This window comes from Cynocephalus volans, chromosome 3 (genome assembly GCF_027409185.1).
Source record: "Cynocephalus volans isolate mCynVol1 chromosome 3, mCynVol1.pri, whole genome shotgun sequence".
Lineage (NCBI taxonomy): Eukaryota > Metazoa > Chordata > Mammalia > Dermoptera > Cynocephalidae > Cynocephalus > Cynocephalus volans.
The window spans coordinates 184,444,588-184,469,477 of NC_084462.1; the positions used below are offsets into that span (position 1 = coordinate 184,444,588).

Below are 24,890 nucleotides of genomic sequence, written 5' to 3' on the forward strand. Positions count from 1 at the left end.
GTGGGCAGCCCCTTTCCTGGAGCCCTCCTCCCCCTCACATGCCTCCCTGTCTGGTTCCAAGGCTCCATCCACACACAAGCAAGGGAAGACACGGGCAGAACCCTCATCCGGCAGCTGGGGGCCCCTGTGCCCACCTGCCTGCAGAGCCCAGCTGTCAGTGTGACGTGCATCTGAGTGTCACACAGCCCACCTGCCACACCATCAGGCCCTGTGCTGGGGAGGGCATACAGATGGAGCCCTGGGCAGCCCTCACCCCTCTGTGCCTCGTTTTCCCCATAGGCTAAACAGGGGTGGTGACATTCCCCCTGCCTACCTCATGGAGCTGTTCTGAGAATACATGGAAAAGCACTTTGTCCCTTTAAAGGATGACTAAAAGCCAAAGCCATCTGACGGGCGGTGCAACCGTGAGGGCAGAGGAGGCTGGTGGGTGTGTGTTTCCCTCGGACCTGGCCCTGGGGTGGCTGGGCCCGGCAGGACAGGAGGTGGTCCGCTTGGGGCAGGGGTTCTCGGCCCTGTCGGAGTCTCAAAGGTTAAGCCACCAGTCACCATCAGATAATGTCAGGTTCTTCTCAGGCCTGGCCACCATCTTCTGGTGTGGTATGGGTAGGCTACACCCTTGACCAGGCCAGGCAGGGGCCAGCCCCTGGAACCTGGCCCACTGCCTCCTTCCTACTCTGCACTGATCCCCTTGGGCACCATCTCCTCTGGGCACGCAGGCCGTACCTGGGCCAGAGCTGGGAAAGGAGAGGGGCCCCTGAGCAAGAGCTGAGGGCCCCTATACAAGGGGCCGGTGGCCTTGTGCACCGTCCTTATTCCCAGATGGGAAGACCTGAGTGCCTCTAGCCTTCCTCCCGGACACGTTCCTCATGAAAACCACTTCTTCCAAGGGCCAGGCTGCCGGACCCACACTACTGGCCCGCCTTCCCCACACCTGTCCTGCCCTCGTGTGTGGGGCCCGCAGGGGGCTGAGGGCCGGGCTTGGGGGCGCCCTGGAGTCTGACCGTGTGAGCCAAGGGGCGCCACTGCGCGTTCCTGCAGACCCCTTACGTTCATTGTGCATTGTTTGGCTTCTAGGGTGTACGTGTTGCCAGTTTTAATTTTTTTTAATGGAAAACAGGATTAATGTAAATAGCTTTCTGCGGAACACATCTAATCTGTCACGTGTGGCCGTGTGGACTACTTCAAGGTGCTGATGCGACACTAATAAACCTGGAGGGCCGCCCCGCCCGCGCCGTCTGCTGTGCGCTGCTTCTCGCTCCGCCCGCCCGTCGCAGGTCCCCGCAGGGAAAAGCGGCGTCCGCGCCGGGGGAGGGCGCGGCCCGGGGCAGCGGGGCTGGGGCATCGCGAGGCGTGCGGAGCCGGGAACCCAAAGTTCAAAACTGCGCCTTTGGAGACCCCCGGAGGCTCCAGGGTCGCGGCCCCGGGGTTGCGGGCGTCTGCGAGACGAGCCCCCCAAGCGGCGCGGGGTCCCGGAGGGCCAGAGCTGAGGGCCAGGGCCGGGCCCGGGTCCCACGGAGGCCGGGGCGCAGGCGCGGCGGGGGCTCCCGGAAGGCCAGAGCTGAGGGCCGGGCCCGGGTCCCACGGAGGCCGGGGCGCAGGCGCGGCGAGGGCCGGAAGCGGGCGGAAGGGCGGACCCGCCCGAGAGGACGTTCCGGGTGAGGCCCCCCTCGGCCTTCCAGGAGCTGCGGTGGGCCCGCGCCGCGCCGCGTACGCCAGTGTGCCTCCCCTAACCCCCGCCCCCACCCCATTGTGCCGCCCCCGTGACACCGCGCCCCGCGCCGCGTACTCCAGTGTGCCTCCCCTAACCCCCGCCCCTCCCCCGCCTCCCCTGCGTGTTCTGACCCTTTCCTGTCCCCCGTCCCTCTGCTGACTCTTCCGCAGCGTAGAGCCCCTGGGGAGGGCGCGGGCGTCAGGGTTCCGGGCCTGGGCCTTGGGGTATGGTCGAGGCGTGTCGAGGTGAGGTCACAGGCGTCGGGCGGAGGGAGGCGGGAGGCGCTTAGGGGCTCTCCTTCGCTCGGGTGCCCTCTGTGTTCCAGGCAAGGCGGGGCACTGAACGCGCCACAAGCGTTCCAGAGGGCAGATCCCGCGGGGCTTGAGCGGTCTGAGGGGCTGGCAAGGGCAAGGAGCCAGGGTCTGGTGGAGGGGGAGGTCGGAAGACTCACCCGGCAACCGGGTCGGGGAGGGTAGGGGCAGAGAGGGACTGCACCTGCCTCAGTCTCTAGAAGGAAAGCGGCAGCAGGATTTAGGGGACCCACACCATCCAGAGGAGCTGACCACCCCGCTCAGCGGCCTGAGGCCACCCAGCAGTGTCCGGCCAGTGGCTGGAAGGTGACCCCAGCAGAGCCTGACGCTGCCACCATATGTCCGAGGGGCCCAGGTAGCTGTGGGGACACGGGCAGCCTTGGGGACACTGTCCTACGCGACCCTGCTCCTTCCACCAGAGTCCCAGAGGTGCAGACAAGCAGCCTGCTGGGGGTGGAGATGGACAGCAGGAAGCTATCTCCCCTGGGGAAGAAGCCAGAGCCACCACTCTCCCCGGAGCTCAGGCAGCCCTCTCCCTCACTGGGCAGGACGGCAGCCTGGGCTCAGCCCAGTGCCCAGAGCAGTGCTCAGCAGGGACTGCAGACTCAGGACTGGGTAAGCGAAAGAGGCGGGCGAGGCCACCCTCCCATCCTCTCTGGATACTCTAGGAATTGGCTCTGGGGTGGGCGGGTTGCTGCAGGTGTGGAGGAGGGGCTTTAGGGGAGGGCTGAGTGGGGCTGACACCAGCAGATGCTGCAGTTGGGGGCTTTTCCCCATAGCCCTCGGCGGGCACCCAGCTAGACTTGTGCCCCTGTTACCTCCCAGAAGCTGCATGCCTCTGCTGGGCACTGGAGGAGCTGCCTGAGGCCAGGAGAAGGTATGGGACACACCTGCCTCAGCCCTCCCCAGTGCTCTGGTGAGAGCGCTCACTCCCCCAACTCCCAGGTGGAGGGTGGCGTGAAGCGGGAGGGAGAATGGGGTCTCCACAGCAGGCACAGTGCCCTCCCGACCAGGTAACCTGGCTGTTGGTGGAAGGATTTGTCATGGAAAGTCGTGACTAAAACAGCAGGGCCATAGTGGCTGTACTTATGACAGCCCCAATCTGGAATCAACCCCCTGTCCACCCACTGCTGGACTGAGCAGCTTGCTTGGTCATGCACAGTGGTGACACTTGATGGCCACAGCTGCTGTAGACCCGGCATGCTCCATGAGCAAAAGAAGCCAGACATCCCCTCTCCACCATGTTTTACATACATGGAAGGTCTAAAGCCAGGCCAGGCAGGCCTGGGCTGGACAGGACAGGCGCATGAGGGGCCCCAGGCACTGGCAGTGCGCTTTCTTGGTCTGGGTATTGGTCATGGGGCCAGGTCAGTGTGAAGAGCCCATCCAGTCTTGTGCTTAGGCATCTGCGCATGTCTTCCTGTGTGTTCACCGAGGTTAAGGGTTTACATAAAATAGTGGCGGAAAAAGAAAGTGGGTCCCCAAAGCTGCCCACCGCGACCACCTTGTGCCTTCCCAGTCACATCCTCTGGATGCTGAGTTCTGGGGACAACGCAGTGATCAAACCAGCAGACCCTGGGCTTTCATGAGGCCAGTATCTCATGACAGGTGCTGCAGACCATAAACACACCAAATTGTCCCTTGTTAGGGGTGAGGACTGCTCAGGAGGGACACGAGGTACAGGCTTCCATCCTGGGAAGGACCACAGGGCGCTGTGGCTGAAGGGACAGGGACATGGGGATGCAGGGGGAGGATGTGTTAGACTTATCTTCTCCTGCAAGGATGGAGGGGCAGAGTGGCTCTTGGGCAGGGGTGACCAGGCCATATTTGCAGCTCCAGGAGATGGACCGGCAGCTGTGGGGGATGGGGGATGGGGGATGAAGCTGAGGCAGGAGAGCAGGGATGAAGGACCCAGCAGTAGAGGAGATGGGTTGGTGGCTGAGGGCAAGAAGGGGGCGCAGACACATCTCCACGACTCCCAAGTTTGGTTTGGGGACAGGGCGTCACTGCATGAGGTTTCGCTGGCCACCAAGCCCTGCCCCAAGCCCCACGTGGTTAATGCATTCTTCATCCTCCCCTTTAAAAGTGAATGAATGGCCAAGGAGCTCCAGACATTTGAAGTCGGCACCACTTGCAGGCAATGTGACCGTCTGTCCTGGTCAATCCAGGAGAATCGGCTGGAATCCACATACAGTAAGCAGGTTCAGGAAGAGGGTACCAAAGACTGCACAGAAATCAGTAGCTTTTGTAGATATAAACAACAGGCTCTAGAAGATAAACAAGTGAAAAAGACCAGTTTACCTTTGACAGCAGCAATAAAGGTAACAGGAAATAATCAAAACCTATTTGAGGGAAACTTTAAAGCACCCCAGAAAGTTACAGAGAAACTGGAACCACAGAGAGACTCCTGAAAGCATTTTATAATCCAGTGTAATCACCAAGTCATAGCCGTTGATGGGATTTAAACTGCTCAGAGCCACTTCTTGTGTGGAGTTGGCATCACCCTGATGCCAGTGCCAGGGAAGAGGAGGAGAGGCAAAACAGGAAAAAAAAAGGAAGACGTGCCGATCTAACTGTGGGCATGGACTGAGAAATGCTGAATAAACAGTAAACTGAATCCAGCAGCATCTCAAGGCCAATGTCACCACTCTTATGATGTGCCCACATGCAATCCCACTGCCAGGGGAGCAGGAGCTTGGGTCTGCTGTTCGCAGTCTGTCCCTAGTGCCTAGGAGCACACCTGGCACATGGTAAGTGCTCAATGAATACGTATTGGATAAGTGAAGTTGTATATATATAAAGGAAAGTTGTAACCCAAGGACAAAGGAATTTAGAAATCTATAAAGTAGGGGCCGGCCTGTGGCTCACTCGGGAGAGTGTGGTGCTGATAATACCAAGGCTACGGGTTCGGATCCCTACATAGACATGGCTGGTTGCTCACTTCGGAGAGCGTGGTGCTGACAACACCAAGTCAAGGGCTGAGATCCCCTTACTGGTCATCTTTATGTTAAAAAAAAAAAAAAAAAAAAAAAAGAAATCTATACATTAACAAAAGGTAGAAAACCATGGTTATCTCAATAGATGTTGAAAATAATGTTAATAAATTCCAGTACCTTCCCTTAAAAACAAAAGAAATATCAAAACCTATAGATTTTAGACAAGGTTGGAAGAGATGGATGTCTCTGTGACCTTACGAAGGGAACTCTCAAGCCTACAGTGAATGTCAACAGAGTGTTTCCATTAGACGCACAAGCAGATAAGGATGCCTGCTGTCACCATGATAATCAAATAGTGTGCCAGAAATTGGACCCTGTTCAGTAAGTCGAGAAAATGAAATGTGGCATAAGCATCTAAAAAGAAGAAATGAGATGATCACTATTCACAGCTAATAGATCTTCCACCTAGAAAATCCATACAAGCCAATTTAAAGAAATATGAGCACGGATAAAAGAGGAAGTTTGGGTATATGATCACCATTCAAAACTTAACCATTTTTCAGTACACTAAAAATAACCAACCAGAAGATGTAATGGAAAAAGACCCCATTCACTTTAGCAGCAGAAACTATGAAGTCCTTAGAAATAAATCCACTCTTGTTTAATACCTATGTGAAGAACACGTTAAAATGTTACCAGATAACGTATAGAACACCTCTTGGAAATGTGCATCATATTACTGGGTGGGCAGATTTACTGTTTTTAAACCTGCCAAGTTTCCCCCAGAAAATTTAGTGCAATCCCTGTTTTTTTAAAAAAACAAACTTTTCATGAATCTTCAAAATTTTATTCTAAGTGTGCACAGTGTTTTTGGCAGCATATTAGTTATTGTGATAGTCTGTTTCTGTTACTTATAGCAAAATACCTGGAACTGGGTAATTTATAAAGAAACAATATTTATTGCTGACAGTTTCGGATGCTGGGTAGTCCAAAATCCAGGGAACACATCTAGTGAGCGTCTTCCTTGGTGGTGGCTTCAGCGACACTGGGTGTCACATTACTAGATGGTAGAATCAGACTCTCACGTGCTCTCCTTTTAAAGCCCTCGGAACCATGACCATGAACTATGGCGTGACCCTTACAATCCAATCACCTCCCCAAGGCCCCACCTTCCAATCATCACAATAGGATTTCCCACCCTCTCAACACTGTCACAGTGAAGGCCAAGTTACCAATACCTGGGATTTGGGGGACACAATTTAAGCTTCAGTGAGTTTGGAGGGGACAGTCAGTCCACAGCAGTCATCCATTGGTGCATAACACATTTCCCTAAAACTTCGCTGCTTAAAACAGTAACGAGAATTTTTGTCCCAAGTTCTGAAAGTCAGGAATATGGGAGCTGCTAAGCTGGGTGTCTTTGGCTTGGGATCTCTCAGGAGATTACGGTCAAGATGTCAGTCAGAGCTACCATCATTGGAAAGCCTGGGTAAGGCTGGAGACTGCATGCATGGTGGCTCCCTCACCTGGCTGGCAAGTCAGTGCTAGCTGCTGGCAGGAGGCCTCAGCTCCTCACGGCAGCCTCTCTCCAGGGTAGCTTGAGTGTCCTCACAATGTGGTAGCCAGCTTCCCCAGAGCGAGTGGCTGGAGAGGGTGAGATGGGAGCTGCAGAAGAGCCTTGGAAGGCATGCCCTGTCATTTGCACTGCACTCTGGTTACACTTAACATGGGTGAGGGTGACACGAGGACATTGCATTAGTCTGTTTTCTGTTGCTGATAATGGAACACTTTCACCCAGGTGATTTATGAGAAAATGAGATTTATTTCTTACAGTTTTGGAGGCTGGAAGTCCAGGGTTCCGGGGGTGCATCTGGTGAGGGCCTTGTTTGGGTCTGGTCTCTCTCTGCAGGGTCCCACAGCGACGTGGGTGTCACACGTTGAGGGCTGAGCAAGAGTGTGTGTCAACGTGGTTCTCCTTCTCCTTATAAAGCCCCTGGTCTGCTCTCTGATAACCCACTGATCCATCCACGAGGGCCCAGTCTTCACAATCCAGTCATCTGTTAAAGGCCCACCTTTCAAATACCACTTTGGGGATTAAGTTCCAGCCGCAGCAGGCTTGAACACCAGGAGGTAGGGACCCTTGGTGTCATCTTGGATACTGACGATATTTAGACTGTACTCCTGAAGGCCCAACAAATTCCCTGCAGAATAAATAAAAGGATTGTATTGCTAGACCCATCGTAGGATATCAGAGATCAGGCTCTCAGAAGCATCAGAGAGGAAAGACATCCCTAAAAGGAGCAGCGCGAGGCTGGCAGGCAGCTGCTCGCTGCAGTTGACAGCATCACGTGTGCACGAGAGAAAACGGGTCAACCCTGAAGCTTATGCGGAGCAAAAATATATTTTATGAAGAGCGCGAAATAAGTGAAGAGAATTTGCCCCTAGTGAACTGTCTCCTCAGTCCTGAAGAATGGACCTCTAACAGTAAGTATCTCAGGTAGAAGGTCTGAAATGGATGAGGAACGAGGGACGTGGAGAAAGGAAACACACAGGTGAACCAAAGCCAGCATGATGGGCCCGGGCAGTCGCTGGACACTGCTCACTCGGAGAGCCCGGGGCGGCACTCATGAGCCCACCTGCAGCCGCATAAACCCAAGGATGGTGCCTGCGATGGAGCCACAGTTTTCCAGGGTCCCTGTGGTGTTTGAAAGGGGATGGAGATGTGTTGTCAACTTTTGACTTTGATGAGTTTGCATGCATGCCGTGGTGACACCAAAAGAACAGCAAGAAAGCCATGTCTGACCAAGTGCAGGGGACAATGGAACGGAACGGAAAGAGTGCACAGCTGACCCAGGAGTAGGCAGAGAGGACAGAGAAGTACAAAGGTGGCCAGCCAGGAAGCACAGCTGTGGCAGCAGTGGTGACCACCAATACGTCAGTTAATCCAGTAAATGAAACTCAACTAAATGTTCCAGTCAAAAGACAGACCTCATCAGAGCGGATTAAAACAACCAAATCCAGCCATAGACACGTGAATGTGTGTGGAGTGAAACACAAGAATGTTCCAGTCCACAACCTCACATCAGTTCACATAGTGTTTTGCTGTCAAACTCAGCAAACGCACTCTGGGTTTTGGAATTTGATTGCATGGATGCCAACTACACCCAAAAGCAAGTGCACACCTAACTAGACATACTCCTTTTTGGGGGGGGGGGGGCGTGGCTGGCCGGGACAGCAATCTGAACCTGTGATGTTTGTGTTACAGGGCTGTGCTGTAACCAACTGAGCTAACCAGCCAGCCCAATGCACATATTCTTAAGTGAAAGAAACAAATGACAAAATTATCCATGCCATGTGGCTTTGTTTATTCAGAGTTCAAAAACATGCAAAGGTAAACCACATATTTCTAATATTCTCATAAAAATATAATTTGAAAAAATAAAGATGTTTTTATATTTTACTCGGAAAAGAAACCATGTAACAATTTTGCAAAATAAGAGCAAGTCTTTGTGTGCTTTTGGGACAGAAGGTGGCAAACACATCCACAATGTAGGACAGATAGTCTGGAAATCGGCCCTTGATAAATGTGGGAATTTAATTTATGCTCAGCATGGCATTTCAGAGCAGTGGGGAAATACATCTTCCTTCCTTCCTCCTCTCCTGCCTCCCTCCCTGGCAGCTGGCCGGTATGAAGATCTGAAAGATTTTTCAATAAGTGGTAGTGGGGTGATTGGCTATCCATTTAGAAAGTGGTAAAGTACAGCTCCTGCCTCTCACAAAACACATGCACACACTAAATATTAATCTCAAACCACAGAAGCACTGGGAGAAAATGTAAGAGTAATATTTAGAATCTCGGAGTGAGAAATGCCTTTCTTAGGCTGAACACAAAAGGTTTCAATGAGGAAAAGCCTGACAAATCTGACTGCAGAGTTTTTAAAATGTGATGCAATCAAAGACACAAAAATGTTAAATGACAGTCTGGAAGAAAATACTTGTAATCTTTATAACATTCAAATGTTCACCAACCAGAATCCATGAGAAGATGCTTAAAAGCAATAAAAAAACTTTTAAAAACTGAGTAGAAAAGTGGATAAAGTCTGTGACCTGCAGTTCTTAAGAAACTAAATGGACACTAAACATGAAAAAGTTGGGAAAAGCAGGGAAGAGGAGTGTGTGTGCGGCTGGATGTGAGGAAAGGCTGTTCCCGTCCTTCTGGTCCTCCAGAGAATCCCTCTGTGGATGTTTGTGATCCTGGGCCACCATTTTTTCATCTTGATTTATTCGTAAGTCTTTCCTAATTTCATCTTTAAACTTTTGGTGAATTTCTGTTCTTTTTCTAGCTTCTCCAGTGATTTACGTGGTCATCGTTTGGGGGCTTTTTTCTAACGATGCATTTAAAGCTTCAGATTGTCTTCAGAGGATGGCTTTGGCCACCCCTCACAGGTTTGATGTGTCCTGCTCTCGCTCATTTCTGTGAATACACTGGAGTTTGCCTTGATTTTCTTTTTCACTCAGGAGTCGATTAGAGGGGTGGGCCAGGGGTTCAGATCCCTGTACTGGCCAGCCTCAAAAAACAAACAAGAAAAAAAAAACTAGGAGGGTGTTTTGGAATGTCCACATCAATAGGAGTGTTTTGTTATTGGTTTCTAATCATTTTGCTTTGTAGGTGCACAACTGCGCTGTGTGGGGTTTTGTTGTGCTTTGGGAGGTCTGCTTTGTATGTGTCCTAAAGCATGGCCAACTTATGAGAACACTCCAGTAGTTTGGTAAGAACATGGATTCTCTGTGGGTTAAAGGTTCCATGCCTGTTCTCCTATGTCTGCCAGATCACTTATTAATTACTTGATCTTCATGTTTTAATCTCATGTAACTATTATTAAAATATACATGGATGTAGTTTAGAGCAGCATGCCCAAAGCCCACCGCTTTCAAGTCTGGTAGGTGTCCTACTGCATGTGTGACAAAAGAGCGTGCTTGCCACTTAGGCTGCTGCTGCTTGATTTCTCAATTTTAGATTCGGTCCGTTTCCACCGTGGAGACTAAGGATTTAGCACCCTTACGTCCCACCATACACACTCCCCTTTCCCCACCCGACTGCTAAGGCTACATCATACTTCGTGCTTTTTAGTTAGATCAGCATCCAATGCTGGCTCCACAGTGACTGGTATCTACTGCAGCTGAGACACCGGCCATGGTATGATGAGATTTCCTTTCCTGTACAGCTTTTCGTTTTACCTGGAGGTAATGATTATGTCCCCTCCTTCTCCTCCGCCTCTTCCTCTTTCTCCATTTTCTAGAACTGATTATTAATTCTTTCCCAAACTTTCCAGCACACCCGTGACACTCCTTGCACAGACAGCCAAACCCAGCAGGTCTTCCAGGAGCCCCTTGCTGGAGGCCGGCCTCTCCCCACCTCCCTGTCTCCTGTCTGCAGGATCCCGTTTCCTGGGCCCTGTTTTTGTATTTCTCACTTCACTCCCTTTTTTGTGTGGAATGTATCATCTAGCAGCTTCCTCTGAAAGGGTTCAGAGGATGTTAACATTTTGGGGACTTTAATAATGTGAAAATTGGGGGCGATAAAAATTTAAAAATAAAGATGTGAAAATATCTTTATTCTACCTCCACGCCTGAATGATGCTTTGGTTGAGTAAAGATTCTAGGTGGGAAATAACCTTCCTTTGGGATTTTCACAGCCTCCTGCCATTGCCTTCTAGCTCTCGGTGCCACTGTGCAATGCCCTGAGCCACGTGGCCTCCTGCAGCTTCCTAGGTGCCCTGTTTTTTTTCTCTTTTAGGATCCCCCTCCTCTTGCCAGTTTTTAAGATCTCCCTTCTCTTGCCAGTGTTCAGAAATGTCACTGTAATATGAGGGTCTGTTTCCTTTCATGGTCCTATGTAGGCCCTTTCAGTCTGGAGCCTCGTTCCCCTCATCTCTGGGAAGTGCATGTGCATGCGTGTGCATGTGTTTACTTTCTCTCTCTTCCTCAAAATTGTATTCATTGGATGTTGGACCTACAGAATTGATTCTCCAATTTTCTCATGTTTTCTTACCTGTTTTCTGTCTTAGCTTTCTGCACTTTGTTTCCAGTCCTCTATATTAGACAGTATTTGCTGGCATGATGCTCTAGCAAACTCCAGAATTCCACTGACACACTGTGAGCTTTGTTGTGTGTTCTGCTCATGGGTCTGAGGTGGGCAGAGTTTGCGAGTCTTCTCCATGCCCCTCACTCTTGGAGGTCTCCCCACGGCACACTGTTCTCACGTCTGATGGCAGAGACATGGGAGGGCCATCGTCGCACACAGGTATGTGTAAAGCACCTGCTGTGTGAACACCAGCTACGGGGCAGGAGAACAGATCTCAGTGGAAACACTGTAAAGCCACGTATTAAAGGGGGAGGTCTAAATCCTGTCACAGGAAGGGGTTAAGAAGTAGGAATCGCAATCTACCACACCTCCTAGGGAACTTTTAATTTTGATGTCACATTTTTAAGTTTAAAGGGCTCATTCTTGTTTTCTGGGTGGTGCTATCCACATCCTCCTCCTCGTGTTTCATGGATGCATCTTACCTCCAAGAACAGGGACAGTGTAGGCTTGTTTTCTTCTGCTCTGTAATTTCTGTCTCTCCTTTGAGTTTCTTTTATCCCCGGCTGGTTTTCTGGGTTCTGTTTTTCATGTCAGAGGCTTTCTCAGATGCTGCTGGTCCCTGAGTGCTGTGTGCGCCTGGGTGGGGCTCCTCCACGGTCATGCTTCTGTGGCGTGATCCGCGTGGGGCACCCTGGCTCTCGTGTCTGTATGCTTCTGCTGTTGGCTGGTCATTTTCCCCAGAAAAGAAATCTTCCCTGTGTTGGGGCAGGTGTGGGCGCGTGGGCAGAATAAGTTAGCCAGCCACTGCTCTTGGTGCAATGGGAGGAGGGCTCAGGACTTCATTTTTTTGTTTTTGTTTCCTTCCTTCCGTCCTTTTTTTTTTTTTTTTTTTAAGATGACTGGTAAGGGGATCTTAACCCTTGACTTGGTGTTGTCAGCACCACGCTCAGCCAGTGAGCAACTGCCCATCCCTATACAGGGATCTGAAATTGTGGCCTTGGTGTTGTCAGCACCACACTCTCCCAAGTGAGCCACGGCTGGCCCGTGTTTCCTTTAAACAACAGAAATTTCTTGTCTCACGGTTCTGGAGGCTAGAAGCCTAAAATCAAGGAGTCAGCTGGGTTGGTTTGTGTTACTACCATAGCCTGAGTGGCTTATAAACAGAAATTTATTTCTTATGGTTCTGGAAGCTGAGTCCAAGATCAAAGTGCTGAGAGATTCAGTGTCTAGAGAGGGCCCATTTTCTGGATCATCGACTGCCATCTTTTAGCTGTGTCCTCACATGGTGGATGGGGTACACGAGCGTTCTGGGGTCCCTTTTATAAGGGCACCAATCCCATCGTGAGGTTCCTCCCTTATGACCTAACCACCACCTACAGGCCCCACATCCTAACACCATCCTTTTGGAGGTGAGGATGTCAGCCCAGGAATTTTGGGTGGCCGTCTGCTCCCTGTGTCTCTTCACGTTGCCTTCCCTCTGTGCGTGTCTCTGTGTCCAAACTTCCACTTTTTTTCTTTTTTCTTTTTCTTTCTTTTTTTTTTTTAAAAAAACAAGATGACCAGTAAGGGGATCTTAACCCTTGGCTTGGTGTTGTCAGCACCACGGTCTCCCAGGTGAGCCAACCGGCCATCCCTATATAGGGATCCAAACCCGGGGCCTTAGTGTTCTGTTTCTTTTTTTAACCAACTTTTTTTTTTGGCGGCTGGCTGGTAGGGGGACACGAAGACTTGGCCTTGGTGTTATCAGCACCATGCTCCCCCAAGTGAACTAACCACCAGCCCACCATTTTTAAGAGTACAGGTCAGTCATGTTGAGTATATTCACATTATTGTAAAAGAGACCTCCAGAACTTTTTCATCTTGCAAATCTGAAACTCTGTACCCATTAAACAACATCTTCCCATTACCCCCTTCCCCAGCTCCTGGCACCCACCAGTCTAACTTTCCATCTCTATGAATTTGACTACTCTATGGAGGTCAAATAAGTGCAGTCATACAGTACACACTTTTTTGTGCCTGGCTTATTTCCCTCAGCATAATGTCATCAAGGTTCATCTATGTTGCAACATGTGTCAGGATTCCCTTCCTTTTTAAGGCATAATATTCCATTTTATGGACAGGCCACATTTTGCTTATCTCTTCATCGGTTGGACACCTGAGTTGCAGACTTGGGCGGCTCCACCTGTCAGCTGTTGTGAATAGTGCTGCTGTGAAAGTGGGTGTGCACGTATCTGCTCACATCCCTCTTTTCAGTTCTTTGGGTATATACCCAGAAGTGGAATCGCTTGGTCATATGGTAATTCTAATTTCACTTTTTGAGGAATGGGGACTTCCCTTTGAGTTTGCATTAATCCCCTATTTGTAGCATGCCCCCTCCCCCCCGCAGCTGGGAGGTAGCAGAATGGCAGACCCCTGGTTGGGCAGAGTCTGGAGAGACTTTCACGGAGGGCCTGGAAAGTTCCACCTCGGGGGAGGGATCGTCCTGTTGGGGCGGAGGGCGATGGGCACCGCCCACTTCTGCCCTCCCCGCAGACCTCCCACAGGCTTCCTGCCGGCTTTCTCCAGTCTCCTGTACCGAGTTGGTGGCCCTCCTCTGCTGGCGCCTCTTCTTTTGTCTTACGGATTCACGAGCATTGTTTTACCCCTGAATCTCCCTATGAGCGTGTTAGGAGGGGCTGTGGGGGTGGGGGCGGCGTGGAGCTGCCCCCGAGTCGCGCCATCCTGGAGGCTCCCAACGGAGCGGCTGTGCCTCCCGACAGGTGCTGGGAGGCGGTGTCCAGGTACAGAGCCGCCGTGCAAAGCCGCGCGCCCGCGCTGGGAGCTCGTGCGGGGAAGGGGAGGCTGGCGCTGACTGTGCTTTACACGGCGGCCCCGCCCCAGCCGCAGGGAGAGACGGGGGTCCGCGCGGGCTGGGCAAGGGCGAAGGGGAGCGAGCCGGCGCGGGACCCGCTGCCCTGTCCCCGCAGGTGAGCGAGCCGCCGCAGCGCAGGAACCCGGGCCGCCACTGGAGCGTCAGCATCGACGAGCGCCGGCGGCTGGCCGCGCTGGACGGCGGGGAGAGGCCGGGCGCTGCCGCGGCCTCCAACCCTCGCAGGGTGCGTGGCGCGGAGCCCGGGCCCCTCCCCGCCGCGCCCCGCCCCCCGGGCTCCCCCGCCCCCACCTCGGCCCCACTTGGCCCTCCCTGATCCCACCTTTGTCCCCACCCCTCCCTGTGCGGCCCCCTAATCCGCTGTCGCCCGCAGGACATCGTGCAGATCGTGGCCCAGCTGGTGTCCGAAGACGTGGACAGGGACGTGCTCCTGCCCCACCCGCTGAGGTCCGTGGAGTCCACCAATGCGTTCCAGGCCTTCCTGGCCCGGAGCACGCCCTTCTGGCAGAACGCGACTTTGAAGGCCTGGGCCTCGAGGTCACGCCCCTCCTAAGAGCCTCACTCAGCCAGTGTGACTGACTTCCAGCACCTTTACTTGGGGGTCCTAAGGGGCAGCCGCTGGGATCCGAGGTGCAAAGTCACGACCCACCCACGGATGAGAAAACAGGCCAGGAGGACCCGTCTCAGGACACGCTGCTCTCTCTTGAGGGCTGGGTCCTGGCTCCCTGCTGTTGGAAACCGCGTAGGGGAGGGGTTCCCTGACCCTGCCCAGCTTGAAGAGGCTACTGGAGGGGTCTGGGGCTCTGGGTGAACAGGAGGAAGGTGGGATATAGCCCGGGCCTCACTTAATGTGGAAGCTGCTCACACTGGCATGGCCAGCATCCTGGGGACAAACTCCTTTGGGTGGCCTGGGAGGGCAGGGATTCCCACACAAGCCCCACCAGCAGGCTCTGGGTCATGACTCAGTGCCTTGCCCGCCTGGGCAAGGGTCCTGGGCTCGGGAATTGGACACCTGCCTGCACCAGGTGGTGAGATGGGTATCAGAAGTCTTGGGGCAGCTTCCATGTAAGGAACTGCCTGGGTCCTGGTGCCCGCCCAGCCCTGGAGGCACCAAAGAGGTCTCACATTGGGTCCTGCCTCTGAAGGCCCAGATGGGCACACATGACCCAGGGGTGATGCTGTGGTGGAGGCAGCCAGGGCCAGGGATCCAATGAGGGGCCCTCACCAAAGGAGGCCTTCTGGCCTCTGGCCACTGAATGTGGTGGTGGACAAGGGCTGAGAAGGTAGTGTGGGCAGAGGGCCTGAGGTAGCTGTGAGGAGCTGGCTGGAGAAGTGGCCACTAGGCCCTGGGCCTGCAGTGGTGGCTGCGTTTGGCTCAAGATTGTGGGGCCTGAAGGAGGTTCTGGTTTGGGGGTGACAAGGCACGTCTGTGTTTCGGGGAGACCAAGCTGCTTGGGATGGGGGCTGGCAGGACAGCAGTGGTGGAGGGCAAGGTCCCGTGGACTCAGTGACAGGGTGTGACTAGTCTTCTGTGTGGTGGCGGCTGGGAGGAGGGGGCTTTTGGGCAAGATGAAGGGATCAATTCTAGATTGGGTGAGGGCAGCCACCAGGGCCAAGCAGCCACCTGGACTCCCACTAGGCTGGCAATCCTGCTCCCAGAGCCCTGCTGAGATGCGGACCTGACCACACTGTCACCCACCTGCTGCCTCTGTACACTGCGGCTGCAGCCTGACTCCTGTTCTCTGCTTCTGCCTCCTCCAGGAAGCCTTCCAGGATCACACAGCTAGTTCTCTCTGGAGTCCCCCAGAATGTAATTTTGTCCACCCTAGGGACCTTCTGCATTTCTCAGCATCCCTAGGGTGGGTGGAGGGCAGACCACAGAGCCAAAGGGACTGGAGGAGGTTGTCCTAAGGGTGTAGATGAGGTTTGGGCTGGACCCTGGGGGACATCATGATCCCTCCCCCTCTCGCTCCCTCTCAGAGGCTGCTGATGGTGAAGTGGGGGGTGGGGTACTCTGAGCCAGGTTCCATGCTGAACAGTAAGATATAGGTGAGTCCTGCCCCTCTCCTCAGGTGCTCATGGTGCAGAGTGGAAGCCAAATGGTAAACAGTTACCATAGAGGTGACCAGCACTGTGAAATTCTCTGCGCTGAGTAGCTTTAAGGGCTCCATGTTATCGTCTCTAGTGACTGGTGGGTTCTCCTGGTCTCACATGGGTATCCCCTGAAGCTGCAGTCATGGTGGTGGCCTGAGATGCTGGGATGGCCAGCCTCTCCTCTCCTTGGGCCTCCCCCACAGGTAACATCCCCATCACAGCAGCAGCAGCCAAAGGCTCAGGGCCTCTTAGGGCCGCCACCCAGAGCTGGCCCAGCACCCATCTGCTGCCTCCTGGTGGTTAACGTGGCCACAGGGCCAGCCCGATTCACCTTGAGAGTGAGCTTCACCTCTCAGTGGGGACTGGCACCAAGTATGGGGCCCTCTCCAATAAAACATGGTGCCACCAAACAGGTGGCAGTGCCTGGAGACAGTTTTGGTTGTCACAGTTGAGGGTGTATTAGTTTTCTATTGCTGCTGTAACAAATTTAGTGTTTTAAAACAAATTTATTAGCTAAATTCTGTAAAAGTCCAAAGTGGGTCTCACTGGGCTACATTCAAAGTGTTGGCAGACCTGTGTGCCTCCTGGAGGCCCGGGGGACAGTCCCTGTCCTGTCCATTTCCAGCTTCGAGAGGCTGCCCACATTCTGTGGCTCATGGCCCTTCTTCCATCTTCAGAGCCAGCTTTCTGGCCCTGTCCTGCACTCACCTCCCTTCTGCCTCTCTCTGCCTCCCTCTTGCACATTTAAAGACCCTTGTCATAGGGCCAGCCAGTGGCTCACTGGGAGAGTGCGGTGCTGATAACACCAAGGCCCCGGGTTCGGATCCCTATATAGGGATGGCCGGTTAGATCACTTGGGAGAGCGTGGTGCTGACAACACCAAGTCAAGGGTTAAGATCCCCTTACTGGTCATCTTTAAAAAAAAAAAAAGACCCTTGTCATTACACAGGACCCATCTAGACCATCCAGAATAATCTCCCCATTTTAGGATCAACTGGTTAGCGACCTTAATTCCCCTTTGCCATGTAGCCTAGCATACTTGCAGGTCCTGGGAATTAGAATGTGGGCATCTTTGGGGGAGGGGGAGCATTCTGTCTTCCACAGGCTGCTGCTGGTGTGTGGCAGGAGGGGCCGGGGTGCTGCTCAAGATCCCAGTGCACAGGAAGGTCCCCCACAAGCAGGCTGGGAAACCTTGGAACAGAGGAAGGTCTGAGGAGGCCGGGGACAATGTGAGCAAAAGCTATCTCAGGATGAGTAGGGAGGGGTTCACTCAGCAGCCAGGGTGGGCCATCCTAGGACAAGCTGAAGGGTCTTGACGGCATGTGGAATCCAGGGGAGGCTGGAGAGGCAGGCTTGGAAATGGGAAGGGTCCTGGACGAGTAGCCTGGGGCCCTGGCCAAAGTCTCACGGCATCGGCGAGGTTAAAACGTCACCCCTGGCCACCGCTAGCAGTGGACACTGCGGCGCGCCCACCGTCCTTCTAAATCAGGTGGGTTTCTCCCGAGCTCTAGGAGGCGCAACCGGTCTGTCTCGGACTCGCGCGACCCCCCGGCAGGGCGAGTTTGGGTGCCCCGCGCGCAGGCTCGCCGAGCCCGGCCGCGTGGTCTCTGTCGGCCCCGCCATGCTTTCCGGCTCGTGACTGCGGCCGGCTCCGGACCCGGAGCGGAGGCCACTCCAGACACCCCAGGCAGACGGGGGCCTCGCTCCGGGAGGACCGCCCGGGGCGCCTGGGAGATGTAGTTCGTGCCTTCCCCGGGAGCTCCAGACAATGCCCGCACCGACCCGGCGGAGGAAACGAGCTCCCGGCTTTGCAGAAGGACTTGCTAAAGCAATGCGACAAGGAATGCGGTTCTTAGCAAAACGCCCGCAGTCTGCCCACTGAAATAACCGCTGTTGAAGTGAGATGGAGGTTCTTCCGGGTATTGGTAGTGCAGAGCTACTACTAAATCTTACGATATTTAAAGAGAAAAAAATTGCTGAAATCAGATGAATGCTTCTTCACCCCAAGTTTATTTTTTGTGTTTTTCTTTTCCTCGTCACAGGTTTAAAAGATTCTCCTACCATTATTTTTAGAAATGACAAAAACTTTCGGAGATGGGTGTCATTTGCTCTTTAGGCATCCTTCAATTTAGGTAGTATTGACTGACTTCGAGCTTGGGCCGCTGAGGAACTGGCACAGACACCTCCCACCTCCTCTGCAGCCATCAGATACCGATTCTTGTCATTTCCTGGGCGGGGGGCGAGACTCCACCCTGTGCCCTCTCACCTGCCTCCCCTGCACGCTGGGTGCTCTGCAGGGAGCTCGCTGCCAGGGCTCACCACTCACATTTTTTGTTTTGATTTATATCTGTACTTACTGGACTTACTGTCACCCACCTGCTACCAGTTTTTAAATTTTTAAAGAACTTTATTTCTTAGGTTCTTGTGTGTATAAAAATGTTTTCCTGAGTCCTTTATACTTGTGTAAGAACTTGGCTGGGGAAAGGGTTCGTAGGTTATACTTTCTTTCCCTGAGGATTTTGGCTTCAAGCTTTGAATGTTGCTGGAGAAATCAGAGGCCAAGCAATTTTCTTTTTCCTCCTTGTATGCGATATGCTTTTTCTGAAAAATGGCTACATTAATCCTTGAAGTTTAATAGCAGGCAAAAATAGGTCTCAGAGTGAATCATGCTGTATCAGGTTTTCTGGAACATGGTGCTGTGGTTTGAATGTCCCCCCCAAAAGTCATGTTGGAACTTAACCCCCAATATGGTGGTAGAAGGTGGGGCCTTTGAGAGGTGATTAGATCTCGAGGTCTGTGTCCTTGTAAATGGATTAATCCATTCATTGAGTAGTGGGCACAGTTCTGATGGCCAAGCACCCACTTTATGCCACATGAAGTGGCATGCGAGCAAGTGAGGTTAGCTCTCTTCCTCGTGCAGTCCTCACCATGTGACACCCTGCATTGCCAGGGGACCCTGTAGAGAGTTCCCACCCAGAAGAAGGCCCTCACCACATGTACCCCTTGGACTGTGGACTTCCCAGCCTCCAAAATTTAAGAAATAAATTTAAGAAATACATTTCATTTGTTTATAAATTACCCAGTTTCAGGTATTCTGTTACATGCAATGAAACAGACTAATCCACACGGTGGTGTTATCCAGGGGGAACTTTCCTGCAGGGTGTGCTCACACTCCACATCTCTGGCCTCCTCTTCCACCTCTCACCACACAGCAGCGCTTGGAATCCTTTTGAACAAAGGTCAGCTCAGGTCATTCAGAGCCCTCCAGAGGCAAAGCCAATGTTCCCACAGGCCCTTCAAGGTCCTACACAGGGATGCAGCCTCCTTGCCTACCTTCATGTTCCTGCCTATGCCTCCTTCCCTGACCTCCCTAAACAGTGCCCCTCTCTGTTATCACTCTCTGTCCCCTTACCCTCATGGTTTTGTCCTCAAAGCACTTAACATCACGTGACATTGTGTATTGTTTGTTCTCTCTCCCCTCCCTGCTAGGCTGTAAACTCCAAGCTCACAGACTGTGTTTCCTTACTTTCCAGCCTCTAGAATGGTGTGTGGCATGAAGCGGGTGCTCAGCAAATAATAACTGAATGAAAAATTATTGCTTTAATCGCTGTCTTGCCCCCAAATTATCTCAAGCCTTTCCTCTCTTAGTAATTTGATATTCTGCCCCTTGCTGTTTCTGACTTATTCTAGCAAAGGTGTAATTTTGATCCTTTTTTCTTGGCCCCTTAATCTGCCTCGCATTCTGTTTTGTCGTTTAGTATTTGAGCTCCTGATTACTGAATTTGTTTTTTTTTGGCATTTGGCCAGTACAGGAATTCGATCCCGTGACCTTGGTGTTACCAGCACCACGCTGTCCTAAATGAGCTAACTGGCCTGCCTTCTATTTTCTGTTTTTTTTTCCTTTTTGAATTCATGTTAAGACCCGAGAACTTAAAGCACTCCTGTGGGGTTGTCTTCTATTACGTTGGTTGTATTTTCTTCTATTCTGGGTTCTTCCTGCCCTCCCTAACTCTATGCCTGTCCTGACACAAGTAGCTCTCTCCTGAATGTTTATTTGCTCTACCACAGAAGGATGAATTCTTCCCAATTCTTTTTTGCAACCTATCTGAGATCTTTTGACTTCCCTCTGAACTAGTTTAAGGGCAGGGTGTTGTATCTAATCCACCTTTTTTATTAGTCTGGAGAGGGAAAATACATAGTGGAGATTGGCTGGAGAAGCTGAGACTTTACTAAATGTCACTCTGCTTTGAGAGGTGTGTCCTTACCTCTTGAGGGGACTGGCTTGGAATTCGTGGTCTTGCTTCCCTTGGAAGGTTGGCCTGGACGGTTTACGCTCCAGCAGCCATTCCTTCTCCCCCGCACCCCTGACCTTCCTGTGGGAAGAAGGAAAAAGTTGGCTTCTCCCCAAAGCTGTGGATGGGGGCAGAATTCTCGTGTTGTTGCCATGATGTCTCATGATGTGGTCATGTGTGTTTCTGGATAGTGGCAGAAGTAGACACTACAAGGCAGGAAGCTTCTGTGCTCTCTGTGCCTAACAGCTGCCTGGCCATTTTTTGGTAGTTGTGATTTTTTGGTCGGTTTGTTGGGTATGGGTGGAAGGAGATCTTATACTGAAGCTTAGCTTTCTGGATGAGACAGATGTAGGCCTGAGGGGGGCAAGACCAGCAAGTCCACCTTCTTCCCTTTCTGAGGAAACTGCCCATCTTCACACACTCTCCCGTACTGAAGCTTCTCTCTCTTTACTCTTCTTGTCCCATCATGAGCAAACATGACGGTGTTCCTTGCATCCCAAAGGAAGTGTCTTGGGACCTCATATTCCATCTGCTTCCCATGGGCAGCCTTCCCCACTAACATTCTTGAAGATGGTGCCCCGTGACTGCAATTCCTGGCCCCCACCTGGTTGCCCAGTCACTCTGTAGCAAATGACTCAGTGGCCACGGCCCTCCTCAGCACCCCCGCCTGGTTTCATCCCAGCAAACATTCTGGTTTCCTGCCTACCTCACTTGTGTCCTGCATGGAACACGTGTGGGGTGGGGTTCCTCAGCACAGTCCCTGGGGGCCTCACCCTGACCACGTCTATCCACCCACCCAAGCCCTGCACAACCCCTCTGAAGGCTCCCCTCGATGCCCCATGGGCATGTCTCTGACTGGACAGCGTCTCCTTCCAGCCACAGACCTTCACCAGCTAACAGGGCAGTGACCTACGGTGTTGCTCAGATCAGACACCCAGAACCCCCCAAGCCTCCTTCTCTTCAGCTCCCCCCAACACAGATGTTGATCCTGTCTCCAAACTACAGCTGGGACTGTCCATTTCTTTCTGTCTGGGGCATCACCACCTCCTCTCCTCATGCTCTTCCCGGCTGGGGGCGTCTGGGCCACTGGAGGCTTGGAGGGTTTTCGAAAAGTTCGTGCAAAGACACATATTATCTTTTAATTCTATTTTTTCACAAATTCTTTGAAGTATTCTCCTGCAGTCTCCTTAGACCTTACCAAATAAACACAAACACACAGACATTCTACCAGATGCTCGGAAGGAGAAGTGAGGGAGGTGCCTCACTCCAGACCAGAGGACACCGCTTGCCGGTCACTCTAGCCATTCTGGGGCCGGGCTGGGGCAGCAGGCCTCACCAGGCCAGGTGCAGGGAGGCTTGCCAGCTTAAGAACCTGCCTGCATCCAGGTGGTGGTGAGAGAGCACAGCCACGAGATCCGGGCATGACCGTAGGGGCTGGGCAGCAAAGGACAGACACGGACCACTGGGTGTTGGGTGGCAAAGGTTAAGACTGTAAAGGTGTGGGGCAGGGGCCTGGAGGCTGGGTCTCTGAGCTTCAGGGCACGGAGGGGACTCGACTGGGAAGGACCCTGAGGGGAAGACCACCTGGGCATGCCCGGGGGGCCCGCCGTGAAGACCACGTGGGGGTGCACGCGGCCCGGGAAGGGGCGCCTGGGAGGACCGCCCGGGGAGGCCGGCAGGGCCCGCCCGCGAGGGGCGCGCGACACCGGCGGCGCGGGCGGGTAACGGCCCGCGCGGTGGGCGGCGGCGCCCGAGGCCCCTCCCCGCCGCCCGCGGCCGCTCCTCCTCTTCCTCTCCCGCCCGCGCCGCGGCCCTCCCGTCCCTGCGCGGCCTCGGCGGCCTCGGAGGCGGCGGCGGCGGCGGCGGCGGCGGCAGCAGCGCGGCCCCTTTAAACCGCCCGCCGGCGGCCCCCGCCCGCGCCCGCGCCCGCCCCCGCGCCTCCATTTTCCCGGCCGCCCGTGCCGCGCCCGCCCGCCCCGCGGCCCCTCCGCCGCCGCCGCCGGCCCGGACATGGCCGCCAACATGTACAGGGTCGGAGGTAAGGCCGCGCTGCCGCCGCTGCGGCCTTTATGCGCCGCGGGCCCGCCGCCCCCGCTCGCCGCCCCCGGCCCCGCGCGCCCGGTCGCGGACCCCGCCTCGTCCCTCGTCCCCGGCCTCGCGCCCGCCCCTCCCCCACCGCCCTCCCCGGCACAGCCCCCGGCCGCCCCCCTCCCCCACGGCAGGCCGCCCCTGCCCGGGCCCGCCCTGCTTCCTCCCGGCGGCGCCCCCCCTGCACTCCCCCGGCTCCTCGCCCCCTTCCAGTCCGTCTCCTTCCCCACAGCCGACACCCGCTGCTCCCTCCGGCCATGCTCACCCCAAACCATAATGGCCCCTTGGGCCGGCCCCCCCTCCCCCGGGGCGGGGGACGGGGGCGGTGAGGGGCGAGCAGGCCCCAGGGAGGTGGGGGCTCTGCCCACCTGTTGGGGCTGAGGGGGTGGCCTGTGGGTGCAGGCGGGGGAGCCGTGGGAGGCGCCGGGCGGCGCAGGAGCATCCTGGTGGGCCTGGGGCCTGGACGACCCCCAAGCACGTGGCCTTGGGAGGCTCCGGCTGCGTTTTGGGAGCTGGATTTTGAGGGCCACTGAGGTGTGGGGTCTCCGCCAGGATCGTGTCTGCGCGTGTGCCCACACGGGACGCGGAATGGATTCCTTCTGAGTATGGGCAGCCGATGCCAGGGCCCGCATTCCTCCCCAGATGCCCGCGCCCCCGCAGTCTGACCCCAGGTGCCAGGGTTCTTTTGCCGGGGTCTTCAGCAGGGAGTGATCATCCCGATGAGTCTCTAAGTCGCCCCGAACTTTTCACTGCCTCCCGCTCTCCTCCTCCCTACGGGGAGGTCTTGGCAAGGTCGGGGAGAGGCAGGAGGTGCCTCTGGACTGGGACCTTGGGGGGCTTCCTGCCTGGACCATTCCTCCTGTTGCTCCGGCCCCAGGAAGCCTCTGGCTTCGGGCCTTGCCCTAGTTTCTGTGAGTGTGTGCGCGCGCGCGTGCGTGTGCACGTGTGTGCTCTGCAGGGTCTGGGCTGGTCCTCCGCTGGCTCCTTCAGGGTGAGGTAGGGAGCCTTGCACAGGCCCACCACGCTGTCCCCCTCCCCACACCCACTGCCAGTCACGTTCTGTCGGTGCCTCCTCTCTGGGACTTTGAGACCCTTCCCTTGAGCCATGCAGGCTCAGGTTCCTCTGCGCCCCCTCCTTCCCGGCCTGCAGAGCAGCTCCACACAGTGGTGGAGCCGGTGGGTCCTACTTAGGAACAGTGCAGTGTGCTGTATCGATGTCACTCGCCTCCTCGGCCCCATCGGCCAAGCCTCCTCTGTCCTCAGTCTGCTCCCGGCTCCTGGACCCCAAGTGCCCAGTACACTACGTCTCCATCAAGCGTGCCCTGTGCTACGTCTGTGTGGTCCAGCCAGGCCAGCCTTGTGACTTTGGGCACAGCTGCACAGCCCTCACCTGTCTGAAATGGGTCCCCAGCCCCCAGCAGGTCTGGGCCCTGTCCTGCCCTGTGGCTCAGAGCTGTTGGCGGAACAGGTGGGTGGGCCTCCTGCACCCCACCGAGCAGCAGCTGTGCCTTCCCACGGCCTCACACCTTTGCTCCTTGCCAGGTACCTGGTGGACACAGGTGGGCTGGGCCCTCCACACACATGGGGAGCAGCCTGGGGTGCAGGGGTCTCTTCCTTCTTGTTCTTTCTCTTAACCTTGCCAATTCCAGGGGAGCAGGTCCTGGGGGGAAGGGGCAAGATCGGTGGACCCTCAAGGCTGATCTTTCTTCATGCCGCTCAGCTCTGCCCACTCCCCGAGGAAGTGTCCCGCAGCTTCCCCTCCTGGTGCTGCCCCTGCCCCCTGTGCCCTCCCTTGGACCACCTTTTGCAGTGCAGACCTCTTTCCTGCAGGTGCAATGCCCCATTATGATGCCTGCCGGCCCCACCGAGGTCATGTTTTTCTCTTGTGGTTTCTGGCTGCGATTTCACGCTGGTGCTGAAGAGATGAAGGAGAGAATGGAGGCGCCAGCCAGGGGATGGGGCCACCAGGGCAGTGGGCGAGCCAGGTTGGGGTGCTGACGGCTCCAGCCGCTGTGCCTTTGCCAGCACCACCATCAAAGCAGAGCCCCTGCCATGATGACCCCACCCACTGCCTGACTGGCAGGGAGGTACCTGGTACCTGTGGGTCTCTGGCAGGGCCCCACTGAGCCTGGGTGGTAGGACTGGTCCCAGAAGAGCTCTCCCTGCCCCCACTGAGAGTTCAAGCTCTGGGAGCTGGGAGGCCTGGACCCCAGCTCAATTCTCCCCCAAGCCCTCCTGCCTGTGAACTTGGTGCAGGCCTGGCTACCCCCTAGACCTTTCTTTGCCTCAGTTTCCCTGTGATGTGGATGAGGATCTCTGTCTCTCCGCCCTCCTATGTCCTGTGACAGCTCCCGCAGGGGGCCTGGTGCCTGCCTGGACTGAGGCCAGATCCCTGTCTTGCCCTGTCCCTGGAGGTGAAGCTTCTCAGAGCCCTGCACAGGTGGGGAAGGATCCTCTGTGGCCCCTCTGTGCTCCCCAGCTGGTCTAAGGGTCTCCCTGTGTCCAGG

The 24,890-nt window shown here is 54.7% G+C and overlaps 2 protein-coding genes across 5 annotated transcripts in view; both read left to right on the forward strand.

Moving 5' to 3' along the window:
• The first annotated feature begins 1,669 nt into the window (after window positions 1–1,669).
• TEX22 (testis expressed 22) lies at window positions 1,670–14,462 on the forward strand. Of its 2 annotated transcripts, none has more exons than XM_063090991.1 (5): window positions 1,670–1,707; window positions 1,882–1,956; window positions 2,442–2,637; window positions 14,007–14,135; window positions 14,283–14,462. In XM_063090991.1, the coding sequence occupies exons 3-5, from the start codon at window positions 2,482–2,484 to the stop codon at window positions 14,460–14,462; spliced, it is 465 nt and encodes a 154-aa protein (XP_062947061.1). In that variant the 5' UTR covers window positions 1,670–1,707; window positions 1,882–1,956; window positions 2,442–2,481. The 2 variants fall into 2 exon arrangements, with proteins under 2 accessions (XP_062947061.1, XP_062947062.1); XM_063090992.1 differs by lacking the exons at window positions 14,007–14,135; window positions 14,283–14,462 and adding exons at window positions 2,848–2,899; window positions 4,109–4,867.
• Window positions 14,463–22,185: 7,723 nt separating this feature from the next.
• The window catches only part of MTA1 (metastasis associated 1), a 43,716-nt gene continuing 41,011 nt past the window's right edge, over window positions 22,186–24,890 (forward strand). For all 3 annotated transcript variants that reach the window (XM_063088882.1, XM_063088884.1, XM_063088885.1), the window contains exon 1: window positions 22,186–22,333. In XM_063088882.1, coding sequence (XP_062944952.1) covers window positions 22,306–22,333 — 28 coding nt within the window. In that variant the 5' untranslated portion in view covers window positions 22,186–22,305. The remainder of the gene's footprint in view (window positions 22,334–24,890) is intronic.